This window comes from Pediculus humanus, genomic scaffold (assembly GCF_000006295.1).
Source record: "Pediculus humanus corporis 1103172107475 genomic scaffold, whole genome shotgun sequence".
NCBI classification, from domain to species: domain Eukaryota; kingdom Metazoa; phylum Arthropoda; class Insecta; order Psocodea; family Pediculidae; genus Pediculus; species Pediculus humanus.
The window spans coordinates 282,923-301,453 of NW_002987093.1; the positions used below are offsets into that span (position 1 = coordinate 282,923).

Consider the following 18,531-nt stretch of genomic DNA (forward strand, 5'->3'; position numbering starts at 1 on the left):
AAAAAAAAAAAAATTTTTTTCTTTTTTTCTTTTGTTAGGTTTTATTGTGAGAAAATATTTTGTACGTGATTTGACGTTTTCACATTTATCTATCCATCTATATATATAATAAACTCAATATAATAATAATAATAATAATAATAATGATAACATTTCCCAGAAAGTTTTCCTTTCATTTATTATTATTATTATCGATCGTATTAATCAATACGACTAAAGTTTTTTTTTTTTAAATTTGTTTATTAATTTTATTAAAAAAAAAAAACGACGAAAAAAATTTTTTTTTTCACTCGAAAAGGAAGAAAATAATAATCATAATAATAATGATGATGATGATGATGATAATTTAATAAAATGAAAAACAAAAAAACAATTTTTTTTTTTGACACTCCTCGTTTATAAAAAAAGAAAAGTTAATTAAATTTAAAAAATTTGGAACGATTTCGGCTTGGAGTCGAAGAAGAAAAAAAAAAAAATTAAGTTGGCTAACCTGCAAACGGCATCAACTTGTTTTTTAGAATTTGGTATTCCTGTCGTACCATTTTTAGATGTGAGCGGTGGTAATTGTTCCAAACACGAATCCAAATAACCTCTATCTTTACATATTTCATCGTAAGCAGAAGACAAAACAAAACCTGGAAAAAAAAAATAGAGAGAGTGAGTGAGAGAGAGAGAGAGAGAGAGAGAGAGGGAAAATGAAAAGTTTACGTCACGTCGAGTAAAAAAAAAATAAAAAAAATAAAAAAATTTTTTTTTTTCTTTGCATGAGTGACGCGACACACGTTTCGCGTGCATGACGAAATTTTCTTTTTTTCTTCTGCTGTGTGCCATTTTCCACCTCCCCTCCCTCCCTACCCCCTCTCGACTTCATTTCTCTTACAAAATATGATTCCGTTTCGAAAATAAAATGAAATCTCATATATTTTTCCGCTTCTTTTTCATTTTTTCTTTTTTCTTTTTTGCATTTTCCCTTTCTTCGAATCCTTCATCATCATTATCATCATCATCATCATCATCGTGAATGAAAATAATTAATTTACTCATAACAATTAAAATGACAAAAAGCTCCTTTTTCCCTTTTTTTCGCGTTTCCATTATATTATTATTATTATTTTATTTTATAAAAATGAAATGAAAAGAGTAAATTTGGGGCAAATCGATAAAAAAGGTTTTCATTCTTTTTTTTTTTTTTTCTAAAACAAAACAATAGGGAAACCTTTTTTATTTCAAATAAATAAATAAAATAATAATAATAATAATAACTAAAAAACACGTGCTCGTGCACGCGTGTATAAGAAAAAAAAATTAAACAAATTAATAGGGGAGGGGGGAAACAAAAATAAATAAGAATTTTTGTAAAAGTTTTTCTTTTTTTTTTTTGTTTTAAAAGCTGGATTTAAGTGGATTATTGTTATCATTATTATTATTATTATTTTTATTCTCTTATCTGTCACTGATAAGGATTAAAATAAATTATTATCATTATTATCATTTAAATAAAAATGCAAATTTAATAAAAATCCGTTAAAATTTTTTCTTTTGCCAAATTTAAAAAAGAAAAAAGAAAATTTTTTTTTTTAATCGTAATCGACGACGAATGAATCAATGAATGAATGAATTAGTCAGTGAGTCAATTAGTCAATAAATCAATCAATCGTTGAATGAATGATTGTAATAAAAGAGAAAAATATGAATTTTTCACAACGCCATTTTTTAACTAAAAAAAAAAAAAAGAAAAAAATTTTTTTTTTGTTTTTAACATCAAAAAAAAAATTTTTTCTTTTTACACGCGCACCCACCCACCCACATACACACACGCAAAACATTATTAATAATTTATTGTTAAATTTTAATATTAAAAAAGTTTAATAATAATAATAATAATTTTTCTTTTGTTTTCAAAAAGTTTAAAAAATTTAACGTTTAGAAGGGAAAAAAAAAAATTTTTTCTTTTCTTCGAAAAAATTAAATTATAACTCAAATCAAATTTTTTAATATTTCAACACGTAAACAACAAGGCAGAGGGGGAGAGGAGGAAAAACGTGGCACGAACTAAATTTAATTGATTAATGACACGACAAAAAAAAAAAAAAATTAATTAAACGAATTTGTTTATTTTTTTTATTTTTTTTCTCTTTATTATGACAAAAACTTTCTTATCATCACATCATTTTCACAAATTACACTGATAACATTTACTTTATTAATAATAATAATAATATTTTTTTATTGTTTTTAATATAAATTATATTATTATTATTATTATTATTATTAAATATTCTTATTCTTCTTCTCCGCGAAAAATTATATTTTTATTTAAAAAAAAAAAAAATGGCGTTTCTTTTTATTTAACACAATTTTTTTTTTTTTATTTCTTAACACGATTTTCTTTTTTTTTTTTCTGGAAAAACTGGAATTTATCCAGTTTTTTTTTCTTATTTAGTATTTACGGTCGAATTGTTAATTTATTCCAATTTTTCATTTCAAACTTTTCACTTCGATTTTCAGTTGCCACCGGGGGAAAATTTTTTACGATTTATCAACACACAAAAAAAATTTATTTTATTTAATTTTTTTTTTTTTTACGCCGCGTTATTAATCTCAAAAATTCCATTAACCGGAAAACGGATAAAAATAAATAATGATAATAATGATAATAATGAAAAAAAGTCTTTAAAATAAAAGGATAATGCTATTAATAATAAAAAAAAAAAGGAAACATAAGTACTAAGGATAAGACATAATGATATAAAGACGTTTTTAAAACCTTTAAAAAAAAAAAAAGGAAATGAAATGAAAAGCTTAAATTTTTTGTATGTATATAAATTGTTTAACAAATAAATAAAAAAAGTAACAAACAACAAACGAACAAACAAACAAACAAAACAAGCAGACAATAAAAAAAAAATAAAACATGAGAAAAGTAAAATAACGGTTAAAAATAAGATGAAATAAGAATTTACAGGGGAAAAAATAATAAAAAAAATTTTTAATCCATAGAGTAAATAAATAAATATTAAAGCAGACGAAACGAGAGAGAGAGAGAGAGAAAGAAAAAAAAAATTAATTTAACCTATATAGTAAACAAGTTAATTTTTACCGCCATTTTTAAAAAAGAAAATTCTCTCTCTCTCCCTTCTCTCTCCTCCTCTCCCCCCCATTATCGTTTATTTAATTATTAATAACGTCATCGTGTAATAAAATGACGTGTTTCCGGTCAAAAATAATAATAATAATAATAAATAACGTTAATAAAGGCGCGAAAAATAAATTTCACATTTTCTTTTTTTTTTTCCAAGTTTATTTACCCGTTTCGCGTCGTGTAAATAGAATGAACTTAACTAATAATAATTCTTTTTGTCGTGGTTTTAGAATAATAATATTAAAGAGTTTTTTTCCCCCCCCCCCTTTTTTTAGTAATAAATATTTATTATTATTATTTTTATTATTATTAAATTTTGAACGTTTTGATTTGAATTTTTATTTAATTATTTATATATATTTGATTTATTGCAATATTAATAATAATAATAATAAATTCGAATATATTACGATGTTAGGGGAGGGAAGGAAGGGGAGTGAGGGAAGGGAATGAAATAATAATAATAATAATAATAATTTTTTTTTATTATTTTTATAATTAAATTTACGTTTTAACGTTTTAAATTCAAACCGTTTTTTTTTCTTCTCCCTCTCTCATGTTTTTTCACGTGAAAACCTCTGATCCGCCATCTTGGATAAGGTTCGTTGTTTCTTTAGAAAAAAAACGGTTAATCATTTATTTATGGTACAAAGTTAAAGAAGGAAAATTTTTTTTTTTGCGGTTAAAAATTTTCTCATCTGTAAAATTATTATAAAAAAAACCTTTTTTTTTTTTTTTTATTAAATGTTTAAATAAATAAAACGTCGTCGTCGTACGTTTTATTATTATTTAATGAGAAAAAATTTTTTATCATAACGAACAGTCAAGGAGTCTCCCCACCCCCCCAAAAAAATATTTTTTTTTTTTTATACAGAATAACCAAAGCAAATCCGGGTTTTAATGTTTTTATGTTTTCACCATTTTATTACCCATTTTTTTTTAAGTTTTGGTTCGTAAATTTTTTTTTCTTTTTAAAAAATAAGTTTTTAATGGTTTTTTTTTTTTTTCAAAAGTTTTTTTTTTTTTAAAGGAGGAGTTTTAAGGGGGACCGAATGTGAGGGAAGGGGGGCAAACACTAATAATAAAAAAATAAACGACCTCAACGAAAAACTTTTTGACACAGAATAAAAACATTAAGAAAAAAAAAAAAAATTGCGTTCAGGTGTTGTTTCTTTTTCCATTGAATTCTACTACAATTTTCCTTTTTTTTTCATTTTTTTTCTCATTTCCTGTTTCTTTTACTCCCTTTCGACGAATTTTATTTGATATTTTTAATAAAACACGAGCACAGCCACACCCCGAAAAATGTTTAACGTCCGAAATGATATATTACGAATGCGTTTGTTTGTGTTTGTTCAGAAATACGTTAACGATGTTATATACGTCAGGTGAAAACAAAATAAGGTGAATTATACATTTATCACCGTTAAATTTACATGATAATACATAATAATAATAATAATAATGAAAAGAGAAAAAAAAGGAAAAAAAGGAAAAAAAAAACCATAAATTTTTTTTCCCTTTTTTTTTATTCTCGTGTGAACATTTATTAAGATTTCATTTTCCTAAATATTATTATTATTATCATCATCATTATCATTATTTAAATTAATTAACTTCCGGTACGAAATATTCATCATCACCATTATTATTAGTATCATTATTATAATTAAATAAAAAGAAAATTTTCTTTTTTTCTTTATAATTTAAACCGCCGTTTTAAAATTAATAATAAAAAAATTTTTTTTGCCCTTTTTTACCCTTTGACTCTTTTCCCCCTCCTCCCCTTCTCCTCATTTTATTAAAAAAAAAAAATTACTCATAACTATCAGATGTCAAAAGAAAAAAAAATTTTCACTTTGGAAAATTTTAAAATTTTTCCCCATACAAAAATAAAAATTCGAACTCGTATTATAATAATAATAAATTTCTCTCTCTCTCTCTCTTGCACGCGCCCTTACTCCCCCACATTTAACTCCTATTTAAGGCTACACCCCCCCAGTCAAAAAACTTTTTTTTTGGGCGGAGGGGAAAGGCCTTAAAAAAAAAAAAAAAAGGATTTCAATTTATGTCAGACACGTTAAGAAACAAAGATAATAATTTATTATTATTATTATTATTATTTTAACTGGATAACGATTTACGATTTAATCGTTTACGGTATTGTTTGTCCCTTTTTTTTCTTTTTTTAAATTTATTATTATTATTGTTATCATTATCACCGTCCTGGAATTTGGACAAAAAAAAAAAAAAATTAAAACGAAATTGGAAAACTGGATGAGTTTAATTCGATGGAAAATTTTTTTTAATCAACGTCTCGCTCGTTTCACAAATTTATCACTGACGGATGAAGTGATAATAATGATAATAATAATTATTATTATCATCATCGACGACAGAGAAAAAAAAAAAACCACAACAGCAGAAGCAGAAGAAAAAAAAAATTTATTACAAAGGAAAAAGGAAACGCATTGAATCCATTGAATTATTTCCGAAAATATTATCATCATTATTATTATTTTGTTGTTCCAGTTTACGAAAAAAAAAAAATTTATCATGGAATCATGATCCGGATGTATTTTTTTTTACGATAAAAGTAAATTTTCCAGTATTTCTTTTCTCATCTTGCCTGTTTTTCTTCTTCTTTTTTTGAGGTCAAAATTTTTTTTGACTGGAAAAACCCTTTTCCAGAGGGCATCATTTTATAAACGAAACGCAGATTGACTTATAAATTTTTGGATAAATTAATCGGTTATAAATAACACGGTCAAAAAAAAAAAATTATTTAAAACTTTTTTTTAAAAAAATTTTCTCCAGGGTTTTCCAGTCGGATTTTGGAGAGAAAAAAAAAAACAATTTTTAACACGGAAAAAAAAACCGTAACCGTTTATTTTTTAATACAAAAAAAAAAAAAACATAAAGGGGTTAACAAAACTCTTAACCTTTTTCATACCCCCATATCACCCCCTATCACCTCCCCCCCCTATCACCTCCCTCACCCCCCAACCCCCCGATAAAATGACTTTTTCACGTTGGAAACATTCAAAACGTAGATTTTTAACACAAAAAAAATTTTTTTTTCCTTTTTTTGTTCTTTTTCTCCCCCCCCCCCTGTCCTCGACCGAATAATAACAACCCATACAACAAAAACAATTCCAATCAAACTGTTTGTTTGTTTGTTTGTTTCTTTTCAATTATTTATTAAAATAACTAAATAATTTTCATCATCATCTCATCAGATTTTTAATCTCTGACATTAAATTAAAAATTTTTTTTTTATTTTTTAAATTTAATTTCGCACACACGCACAAAGAGAGAGAGAGAGAGAGAAACACATCCTCAACTTAATAATTAAATAAATAATAATAATAATAATAATAAATAAATACTTACAATAATTAAAAATCAAAATAAAAAATTTTTTATTCATTTTTATTTTATTTATTTTATTTATTTATTTTATTTATTTATTTATTTATTTATTATTATTATTATTATTATTAAATATTTTAATCACATTTTTTTATTATTTAAACATTTACGTAATAAAATAAATAAAAAAATAAATAAAATATACAGGCACACACACTCGCGCGCGAAATCGCGGGTAAATACAACAACAACCACAACAACCACAACCGACTCCTTCCTTTTCTTAACTTAAACTAAACTAAACTAAACTAAAAAAAAAAAAAAAAAAAATTTTAACGTTTCCCTCTTCATTTAATAATAATGCTCATGCGTCCATTTTGTTTTCTTTTTCCCTCCATTTTAATTCTTCTTTTAAAAATTTTTCCTTTTTAAAACGATATTTATTTATTTATTTTGCAAGGAAAAATGACAAATAGTTTCCTGTGTCTTTATTTTTTTTTTCTCACATTTAATTAAAATACAAAAGTCTCGTTTAATGTTAATAATAATAATAATAATAATAATTCATTTTTTATGCGTTTATATGATTAAACCATTTCCTTTATTATTATTATTATCATTTTATTAACTCATGCAAATATTTTATAAATAAATAAATTTAACGTATATTATGTATATATATATATATATATATTTATTATAATTAAGAATCGACAAAGAAAATTTACAAATTAATAAAAATTAACTAAAATCAGGGGGTTTGAGGAAAATTGTTGAGAAAAATTTTAACGACTTTTTCCTATAACAACAACATACTGCAATTATTTTCCTTTGTTTTAAAAAATGGCGTCATTAAATTTTAACAAGAGGAATATTTAAAGGATTTTTTTCTTTTTTATTTTTTACATAATAAATAAATACAAAAAAAAAAAAAATATAATTAATATCTAAACCAATACATTTTTCCTCTCGTTATGTTATAATCTGGTAGAGTTTCGATTGGTCCAATGGCTGCAACTGCCGGACATCTATCGTAAATGTATTTAAGCATCGTGTTTCTAACTTGTTCGGCCGTTATCATACTGATTCTCGCTTCCAATTCGTTGAGGGGTATACGTCTTCCGTAGCATAACATTTGACGACCTATGTCTTCGCAAACGGGTGTAGTACCATCGAGTTGTAACAACATGTTCGTTTTCAATAGATTTTTAGCTCTCTCAACTTCCGGACCCGTGATCGACGTGCACAATCTTTTCCATTCGTCCAAAACGGAGCATAACATGTCCTGCGAACATGATAATTTCACAGAGAGTTATCACTAATAATAATTAGATTTTAAATAGACACATCATAATACTCACATCTGTTTTCGAGGGTTCTGTAACAAAGTAAATACCCCATAAACCAGTGTCTTTGTAACAAGTGTTGAAACTCTGAAATGAATGCGCTAAATTTCCTTCGGCTACAACTTGAGCTAATTTGGAAGCATTGTTTGTGCCTCCACCTTGCGACCTGTCCCAGGCACCCAATAATGTGTTGGCGATCATGAGTGAGATGTTGTCAGAATCGCACCATCCGCATCCTTCGACAGCAATGGCAATGTGTGCCAAAGGCATCGTGTCATCTCTCACTCTGACTTCGGAACCTGTAAATCTGCATGGAGTGTTACATGGGATCTCTCCTGTGTAACAAACATCGAGTTTGTTGAACAAAGAACAAGCAAGGTTAACAAGTTCATCGTGAACGACTCCTCCAGCTCCTGCCAATACTATTCTAGGTGGTTTGTATGTATTGTTAATATATTCCTTCAAATCTGCCCTGGATATGGTCCTGAAAATCATTTAAATATTAGTGTGACATCAATGGGAATTTTGAATTTTCGTCTGATGATTTATTTTATTACTTTATGTTTTCAGTAGGTCCGAGAATGGTTCGACCCAATGAAGTCCCTTGATAAGCCACTGAATGCAAATAATCAAAAACAACTTCTTGTAAATTAGTTTCGACTTCTTGCATTTCTCTTAAAATGACTGCTCTTTCTCTTTCTATTTCAGCTTCTCCTAATTTTGAATTTTGAATTATATCTGATAAAATTTCTAAAGCTTTGGATACATCTTGTTTTAAGCATTTAGCATAAAATACAGTTTGCTCCCGGGACGTGTAAGCATTCAAATGCGCTCCTAAATTTTCAATTTCTAACTCCAAATCAGTTTGAGACCGTTTTTCGGTGCCTTTAAAAGCCATATGCTCCAAGAAATGAGCGACTCCGTTATTTTCTTCATTTTCATATCTGGATCCGGCATCAATCCAGAGTCCAACGGTAGCTGTTGGGGAACCAGTGTCTTCGCTGGCTATTCTGAGCCCATTTTCCAAAGTTGTCACACAAGTAGGAGGTAAGTTAGCGAGATAAGGTTGCAATCCATTAATTGCAGGTTTTGTAGCAAGAGGACGAGTATACTAGAAAAACCATTTGTAAAATATAGAAATAAGCAAACGAAAAAAGCAAACAAGCAAAAAAAATTTTAAAAAAATTATTTTTTAAAACATTAAATATTTTTTTTTTTAATTACCCCTGCAAAATCTTTGAGTTTGGAAAGGGTTTTTAAATTACCACCGAACTTTAATATCTTGGACGCCATTTTACTTTTTTACAGAAAATGAAACACAGCCTTCTTGATTTTTCTTTTTTTTTTTTTTTATAGAAATTTCTCAGTGAATACTTCAAAGGAATTAAACGAGTTCAAAATATGGCGTCTAGTTGCTCCATATTTTTGTTTGTGTTTAGTAGTAATTAATTAATTTTATTGAACATTTTATATAACTTATTTTTTATATAGATGAAACGTTTTTTTTACAGTAAATAATTAAACGCAATTTATATTAATTTAAAACGCAGAATGCAGTTTTTATTTTGCTGCACAAAATATATAGTAATACATTTCGAAACTGAAGCTTGCAAAATATTTTTGAATGCTCGTTAGCATGTCAAGACATTACGGGAGAGGTTACCACCGTCGTGGTACACCAGTTTGTCAAACAAGTTTTCCTATCGATAAATTATTCAAAGAAAATAGCAATAGGCCTTCCGCTGCTAGGTCTGCTGGAACTATAGGAAAATGGGGCATCACGTCTTTTACGACAATACGTAATTCAAGTTATGAACCGTCTTATTCGAAATATAGTTCTTTTAGAAATCAAAATCAAAACATTAATAGTGGAAATTCGTATTCAAATGATGAAAACAAAGCAAAACAAGATGGCCCTCCGAAGCCCAAAAAGTTTTTCAAAAGTAGAAATACTGAAATTACCGAAGAATCTGCCGTTTCGCCTACATCAACCGTTTTAAATAATGACTTATCTAGTAAAAGCCCTGTTAAAAAGAACAAAGAAGTTGGAACAACATCCAAAAAAGTTTACAGTTCTAAAACTCCTCCTAAAAATAATGATCAATCTCCTACTGATGAGTATAAGCCTCCTATAGTTTTAAGAATTTTCAAGGGAACATCTTGTATTGTAGCCGATGGTGAAAAGGTTTCACCCACAATAACTTCACCAACATCACCCAAAGCCAGATCTTCACCCACAAAACCAGAAAAAACACTCGTGTGTAAACAGGAGAAATCTGCTACATCAACAAGGAGTAGTAGGAGGCGTAGTTTTCAAGATATCTCAGAAACTGGCCCTTCATCCCCGAAACCCAAAAGAGCTAGAAAAGATATAATGAAAGATCCTGAAATTGAATCCATTATATCTCAACTTGTGGGTGATAATGAAAGTGATGAAAATTTAAAAACCTGTGATATTGTTCCTATTGACCCTGTAAGTGCTCAAGAAAATACAAATCAGGTAAATGATGATGCATCAGATGATAGCCTTCCTTTAGCTTGCACATCTTATTTTGCTAAAAAAGAAAACTCAGAAGCAGAAAATTTAGAAGAGGATGTACAACCGGAAAAGGCTTCCGAGGAAGAGCCTGAAGTGAAAAATGATGATAATATTGTAGAGACTAAACTTGAAAACACACTTAGTAACATTGTGGATAAAATTTTATCATCCCCTAAAGAAATAACAGAAAAACCTGTCGAAGTTGAAAAAGAAATTGCCAGTGCAGTCGAACCAGAAGCACCGACAGATGAAAAGGATTTTGAATCTGGGAGTGAGAGTTCTGATACGGCAAATCAATGTAGTGTTACTTTAACATCAAAAGTTGAATCAGGAGGACTGAAATTGGTTATAAAGAAAACTCCGGAAACTATTGCAGAAAAAGAACAGAACAATTTGGATTCTGAGGGAAATAAGGAAGAAACAAGCACTCCGGTTAAAGTATTGCCAGTGAAAAAAAAAAGTATATTTAAAAGTAGGGGAAAAGATGAAAGCGGTAATAGTTCTAAAAGATTGGCACTTTACAAACATAATTGGAACACATCTCAAGCTGTTGAAGCCAACAGTAAACAAACGACTCCAGCTTCAGGTTCTCAATATGAGCACATAAGCGATTTCGATTTGGGAAGTTTAACAAGAGTTTCGAGTGAACAATCTGATGGGAGTAGGTCTTTGGATGATGTGACTAAAGTCAAATGCGATAGAAAGGATAAGGGAGTAAGTTTGATATTTTCACAAAAAATAAATCCGTTCATTTTAACAGGACTAATATTCATTGTAATATTTTTTTTGTTCAGTACTACACAGTTGTCAGAAATGTTAAAAAAGCTCATCAAATTCAAGAATCTGGAGAATTTCAAGAATTCAATGATGACGTGGATTATATATTGGATGCGTTAAAAGACAACAATCCAGTCGGTACGAGATGCCTGTCTGCCATAACTTTGGCTGGAAAGTGTATGGCTCCTGCCTTTAGAATGCACGTCAGAGCTCATGGAACCGTGGCAAAATTTTTTAAAGCATTGCACGATGCAACCACTGATCAAAGTTTAGGTAAATTGAAAATTTTTGGTTTTTTTTAATGACTTCCCCTCAATTTTGAGTTAATAAAGAAAAATTTTTTATTCATCAGGTTTATGCACCGCGACTGTAATGTTTGTTCTTAGCCAAGACAGACTGAATATGGATCTTGATAGGGACAGTCTTGAGCTTATGTTAAATCTATTAGAATCCGATGCGAGCCACAAAAACGCATTGGATGATTGCGGAATGAGTTCTGCTCAATTGAAAAAAAACAAACAGAAAGTGAGAGAGCTTTGCGCCGAAATACAAAATAAAGGATTGGCAAAGCATCTTAATTTAGATAATATAACAGTAAGTTGAAAAAAATCCGCCCCCCCCCCATTTTCGGTTCAAAATTCATCAATCGACTCAAAGTTTTAATTCGTTTGTTGTTTGTTTTTAGGTAGGACAATTAGCTATGGAAACACTTTTAAGTCTGACGTCGAAAAGAGCCGGAGAATGGTTCAAGGAAGAATTGAGAGAACTCGGAGGTTTGGAACACATTGTCAAAACCATTTCAGACTGTAGTAAATCGTTGGAAACTTACATTAGCCAATGGACGGATCACTTACTGGACAGACTCCGAAAGATTGACCGGTGTTTGAGAGTTCTCGAAAACGTGACGAGTCAAAACGAAGAAAATCAAGTTTACCTGTTGAAATATCAAAATGGAGTGTTGTTAAAAACAATTATTAAATTATATAAAATATGTAACGATGAAATATCCCTGTATCCGTGCACGGATCCGACGGATAAAGTATCCACCGGTTACGTCATACGTGAAGCACTGTTGGCCACCCTGAAAGTTCTTATTAATCTGACTCAGGATTATAACAAAAAATGTTAGTATTATCATTATTATTATTATTATTTACATTTTTTTTCTTTCTGTTTTTCTATTTGTATAAAAAGTAACGGTTTTTTTTTTTTTTTGTTTTCCCCCTCCTCCTCCCCTTTCCCCCGTCCGTTTAGTGTTTTGCGATAGTTTAGTGACTGGAAGAGTCGGACTCATAGAGTCTAGTTTGCATTTACTTCTTCAGGTACCCAATTACATACCAGACGAAGAAAAATTTGATATGATTATATTGGTGAGTATCCCCCTTTTTTTTTTTTTTTTATAAAGAACTAATGTAACTTATTGAATGATAATAATAATAATAATAATAATAAAATTTCAGGATTTGAATCTTTTGATCAATTTGGTTGAAAATAACGAAGACAACAGGAATATTTTAATGGAAAGCAAAGCACCTCCCGATCCCGAATGCGTCGTCGAAAGAAGTTCGAGTTAGTTTACCTATTATTATCATTATTATTTTTGTTTTGTCTTTCGTGAGTAAAAATTTAATTCGTTTATGTAAATAATTGTTGTCGTGCAGGAGAACAAATGAGCGCGATCGGTGCTCTCGTCAATCTTTTCTACATCCACGAAAAAAGTGCGTACGAAGAACAAGTCGAGACTGACGCCATTTTAGATGGTAAAAAAGACGTGAACGATTCAAACGATCCATCATCTCAATCATCACAACAATCTCAACCCAAATCAAAAGGAGACGAAATAGAAGAAACTGTGGCTAAACGTGAGAGACATTTTTTTTTTTAAATAAATAAAAACGGAAACGGAAGAAACGTTTTCAATTAACGAAATTTTCTTTCTATTTTTTAAAATTAGTTTTACAAAAGGCGGGTAATCACATGGAACACACGTTTATCGGAGCCTACATTGTCCTACTCATCGGGTATTTAATTACCGACAATAAGGGACACGAAGCCGTAGTACGACAGCACCTTCATCAAGGGAATTTCAGTTCGTTCGTTGCAGTTTTAGAAAAATTTTATAATTTTATGAAAATGACGGCGACGGTGAGTTTTTGCGAGTGAGAGAGAAAGAGAGAGAGAGAAAAAGGACAAGGAGAGAAATTAATTTTTTTTTTTTTTTTACGATCAGGCCGTCGGTGGTCAAAGTAACAAAGCGACGGAAAGAGTTCTCAATTATTACATTGAAATTGAAAAACCGGCCAAAAAGGAAGAAATCAAAACCGAATCTATCACTACTACTACTACCAATACTACTACTAACACTACTACTAGTAGTAGTGGTGGGAGTGCAACAGATATAAAATCATCTCCACTTTACGAAGGCGTTCTCGACTACACAATGTCTTAGTGACGGAAAGAAACCTTTTCCTCCCCCTCCCTTCCTACTACGCCCTCCTACCTCCCCTTTCCCCTTCCTCCCCACCCCCTCACGTCACCCCCTAAGAAAAAGAAAAATTTATATATATGTATGTATGATAATTTTTATTACCATTCCATATCAACTGGAATTTTAAATGTTTTTTTTTTTTTTTAAAGTGATGATTAAATGATGATGATGATGATGATGATGATGATTATGGTTATTTTTTTATTTAAATTATTGCCAACGTTGAAAAATTAAAAACAAACAAATAAATATACACGTAAATTATTAATTTTTATTATTAAATTAATTATTATTATTATTATTATTATTCGAACGATTGAAACTTATTAAGGGTTATTTTTTATTGTATAAATTTTTTTTTTTTTAAATAAGAAAATCTCATTAAGTTTAATATTTAAATAAAAAAAAAAAAAATGTTTTCCCTTTTTTTTTTTTTCTTGTCTTGTAAATATTTATATTTAATTTTTTTTTAATTATATATATATATATAAACACGTACACTTACACGTGCGTGCGCGCACGCGTGAGCATATATTTACTTTTGATTTTTCGGTTGATACTATTATTATTATTATTAAATTATCGACGAGTTTTATAAATTTATATATATATATTAAAAACACATTGACGAGCACGAATCGAGTTTTTTTTTTTGTAAAAAAAAAAAATAAAATAAAATAAAATTTATATTATGTAAAAAATTACAAAAAATTCTTTTTTCCCCTCCCTTCCCCCCTTCCCCCTTTTTTTATTATCATTATTATTATTTTATAAAAAAAAAAAAAAAAGGAAAATTGATGACGTCATAATCGAATGATGTCGTTAAATGAAAACGTGTGAAATGAGTGGCTATGAAATAAAATGATTTGTTTACAATGTTATTAATCAAAAAAAATTATTATTATTATTATTATTATATATATATAAAAGGTAGCGAGAGAGAGAGAGAGAGAGCGAACAAACAAACAAACAAACACAGAACATCCATTAAAACCGTGAATATTATCTAATTTACAATCGTTTCAAAAAAAAAGGGGAGAGACAGATAGAGAAAAAAAAGATTAAAATTGTGTGCAGAGAAAATGAAAAATCTCTCAAAAACCGTTACAAGATACCCTCCCCTCTCCTACCCTCCCAATGCATATAGTCTGGAGCTGAGAGAGAGAGAGAGAGAGGGGGGAGAGGGTTGTTGTAATAATTGCCCCGTGAAACGATACCCCCATATTTCATTTCAAGTTAAAACCCATAAACTTAGTAGGCAATTATGGATAGTGGTTCATTTATCATATCTCTCTCTCTTTGCCGTGGGGCTTGAGATTTCCAGAGGGATGAGAGGATCTCGAACGAGGGGGGAAGAGGAGGAGGGAGAGGGATTTCCGGCGGAAACGAGTGAAAATCTGTAACGTGCTCGCGAACGCCGCCATATTCAAAAATGAATTTTCCTTTAGATAATAATTTAAATCTCAACTGTAATTTTGATATATTACTTTAAAGAAAAGCATTTTTATCTGATTTGCTGTTGGCATTTTGTTTTATTGCTACTACAAACTTTTCTTTTTTTTTTTTTTTTCACTACGACTCCCCCCTTATCCTTCACCCTACCTCCCTCCTTCCTTTCTCCCCTTTCCCCACGTGTATCATTATTATTATTATTATTTTCTCTTATGGAATTCATATGTAAAAAATTCATGATTGTGTATTTTTTTCGAATTTTTCCGAAAGGAAATAAAAAAAAAAAAAAAAAAAAATCGACTCGTAAATAAAAATTTTCATTTATATAAAATACCGAAATGGTTTTCCCTTCCACCCCTTTCTCCTCCCCTACCCCTCCTCCTCCTCCTCATCCTTCCCCTTCTTCTTTTTTTTTGTGTGAAATTAAAAATTTAAATATGAAAAGTTTAAAGTTTTCATATTGAAACTGTTAAGACTTTCCCTATCTCTCCTCACCCCCTCCCCTCCCCCCTCTCTCTCTCTCTCTTCCCCCTCTCTCCTTTTTCCTTTACCGAAAGGTAATAATAATCGGTCTTTGTGGAATCACTCAAGTAGAAAACCAAAAAGAAAAAAAAAAGAATTACCGACATCATCATCATCATCATTATTATTAATATTTTCTATATGAAAACGTCAGATGCAAAAAATCATTATTATTATTATTATTAAAACAACGATTTAAAAAAAACAATAACAATTTTTTTTTCTCTCTGTTTGTTTTGTTTGTTTGTTCAGAAGACAACAAATCCTACTTTTTTCTTCTGCTTTCACTCAAATCCGATTCGAACGAACGGTTTTCCCTAGGTAGGGAATAAAAACGATGTCGCGTACGTGCGTTTAAAACCCGTCAACGTGTGTGCGTGTGAGAGAGAGGGAGAGAGAGAGAGAATAAGAAATAATGAATATGACTAATGAGATGAAAAGAGAGAGAAAGAGAAAAGTGTTAAAAGGAATAAGAATAAGAAAAAGTTTTTTTTTAATAAATTTTTTCAAAAAGAATCTTTGATGTCGTGATCCACCGCACACGCACACGCACACGTACATGCACACGCACATACACGCACAAATAATAATAATAATAAACGATTTGAAATTCATTTACACCGCCAAGGCGTGGCAATCATTTTTTCTTTCTTTCTTTTTTCTTTCACGTCTTTTCCCATTATTATTATTATTATTATTATTATTATTATTAGCGTTATCATTATTATCATTATCGTCTTTTTACTTCGTCGTCGTCTATTTCACAAAAGTGATTGTTTTTGAGAGAGAGAGAGAGAGAAACCAAAAAAAAAAAAAATTTTTAAGAAAAAAAAAACTTTCAAAAGTGCGAAAATTTCATCATTATCATTATTATCATTATTAATTATTTATTTATTAATAAAGTTTTCGCGATTTATTTATTTATTTTTATTATCACGTACATACATACATAAATAAAATAAATAAATAAATAAATAATTTTATGAATAAAAGACAAAAAAAAAAGAAAATTCGAACAAGTACCAACAACAACAAAATCTCGACGCCATTTTAAATTTTTCCTTTTTTTTTCTATCTCTCTCTGCCTCTTTCTCTCTCTCTTTATTCGAAATGAAATTTTATTATTATTATTATTATTATTAAATGATTTTGCATTTGATTGACTTTAAATTATTTTTCAAGAAAAAAAAAAGAAAAGAAAAGAAACAAAAGGAAAAAGGTTTTTTTTTTTTTTTTTTTTTTTTTTCATTTCCATCAATTTCTTACCCTCAAGACCTAAAAAAGGGGAAATTTCTAGGAAAAAAAAAAAAAAATTTTCTTTTTTTTTTCTTTTCTTTCTTTCTGGAAATTTCCTTCCTTCCACTTTGATCACTGATTCAAGAAATAAAAAGGGATGAAAAAGATTTTCTGTTTTCTTTTTTTTAAAAACTTTTGATATTTTCTCTTTTGACGAAATTAGATTTTCATTTCAATTTATCTTCTTAATACAACATCTTTTTATTTATTTATTCATTCTAAGCGAAGGGTAAATGCGAGGGGAGGGAAGGGAAGGGAGGCACGTGAAAAACCCTTAAAACAACCAAGGGAGAGAGACAGAGAGGAAGAGAGAGGGGGAGAGAGAGAAAAAATTATTTCGTTATCATCCATCCGTAATTATTACACTCGGACCCCCCAAAAAAAACAACAAAAATTTAAAGGGGAAAATAATAATCCGCCGGTACCGCTCCCCACCCAACCCCTTCCACCCCCTCGCCCCCGCTTTTTCCCTTTTCCGCACCTTAATTATACATGCGAAAGTGTCGGTTGTCGGAGTATATACGAGGGTTATTATGTCGAAGCAATTTCCGAAAGAAATGAAACAAGAGTTGTTAGCAGAAGATAAAGAATGATTTAAATTCTACCGCCGAAACGATTATTTGGGCTCTTTTTGAAAAACCTACCACCAACGGGGGGGGAGGGAATGGGGTTGCGTAACAAGAATAAGGGTGGAAAAACTTTTCGGCGGAAAAAAGATTTACTAGTAGGGATTTTTACATTTAAAAACCGGGGGGTGGGAGGAGGAAAAAAAGGCGCGAATATGAAACAACGATAGGAAATGAGATGATGATGATGATGAGGAGCGTTGGAGAGTGGGGGAGTGAAGGGGGCGGGGGTAAAAACGTCATCGTTATTTTCGGGTCTTATCATTTAACAACCGGCGATATGATTTTCAGCGGCGGCGGAATTTCCTTTTTTTTTTTTTTTTTTAGACTTCATTAACTCTTTTCGTCGCGATTTGGTTTTTGTTGTTATTTTGTTGATGTCATCCCCTCCCCTCCCCTTTCTCTCTCCCTCTCCCCACACGATAGGTAAATTGATTGTCTTATCGCATCGTTTCCCTCATCCGTTTAGCTTAGCTTAACCTCACCTTTTGGATGATACGAGATAACATTATTAATGAATCATCTTATTTTATGATTGTTTTTTATTATTATTATTATTATATATAACCGAACGCGCGAACGCGTGCGTTCGTTTTTTTTTTTTAAATTGAGAAAGTTTTCGACCCTGATAAATACTTTTTTTTTTTTTTTTTGCTAAGAATGGCATTTTAAAAACTTTTCCCCTGATAAAAAAAAAAAAAAATTTAAACGTGCTTATATTTTAATATTTATTATATTTACACGGTACAAAACCTGTTTCTATCTACATCACTTCCTGTTATTTTCTCCTCCCCTTCCCTCCCCTCCCCCTGAATCTCGCGCCTTAAAAATTTCTCTCTCTGTCTCTGTCTGTATTATTATTATTATCATCGTTAAAAGAAAATAAAAAAAAAAAAAAAAGGGCAAAACAGTTTTTTTTTTTTTTTTTTTTCTCGTAGAACTTTTATAAATCTCATTGGAGTGATTCAAAA

At 29.6% G+C, this 18,531-nt stretch overlaps 2 protein-coding genes across 2 annotated transcripts; one reads left to right on the forward strand and one right to left on the reverse strand.

The window, feature by feature from the left end:
- Positions 1 to 7,454: 7,454 nt before the first annotated feature.
- Phum_PHUM126300 (ubiquinol-cytochrome C reductase, core protein 1) lies at positions 7,455 to 9,153 on the reverse strand (the record flags this gene model as incomplete). The annotated part of the gene is made up of 4 exons (XM_002424272.1): positions 7,455 to 7,799; positions 7,876 to 8,344; positions 8,418 to 8,971; positions 9,085 to 9,153. The coding sequence occupies 4 exons, from the start codon at positions 9,151 to 9,153 to the stop codon at positions 7,455 to 7,457; spliced, it is 1,437 nt and encodes a 478-aa protein (XP_002424317.1).
- A 331-nt stretch (positions 9,154 to 9,484) lies between these two features.
- On the forward strand, positions 9,485 to 13,625 carry Phum_PHUM126310 (uncharacterized protein; the record flags this gene model as incomplete). The annotated part of the gene is made up of 9 exons (XM_002424273.1): positions 9,485 to 11,113; positions 11,194 to 11,449; positions 11,529 to 11,770; positions 11,862 to 12,304; positions 12,444 to 12,546; positions 12,637 to 12,745; positions 12,838 to 13,038; positions 13,131 to 13,321; positions 13,407 to 13,625. The coding sequence occupies 9 exons, from the start codon at positions 9,485 to 9,487 to the stop codon at positions 13,623 to 13,625; spliced, it is 3,393 nt and encodes a 1,130-aa protein (XP_002424318.1).
- Positions 13,626 to 18,531: the final 4,906 nt, after the last annotated feature.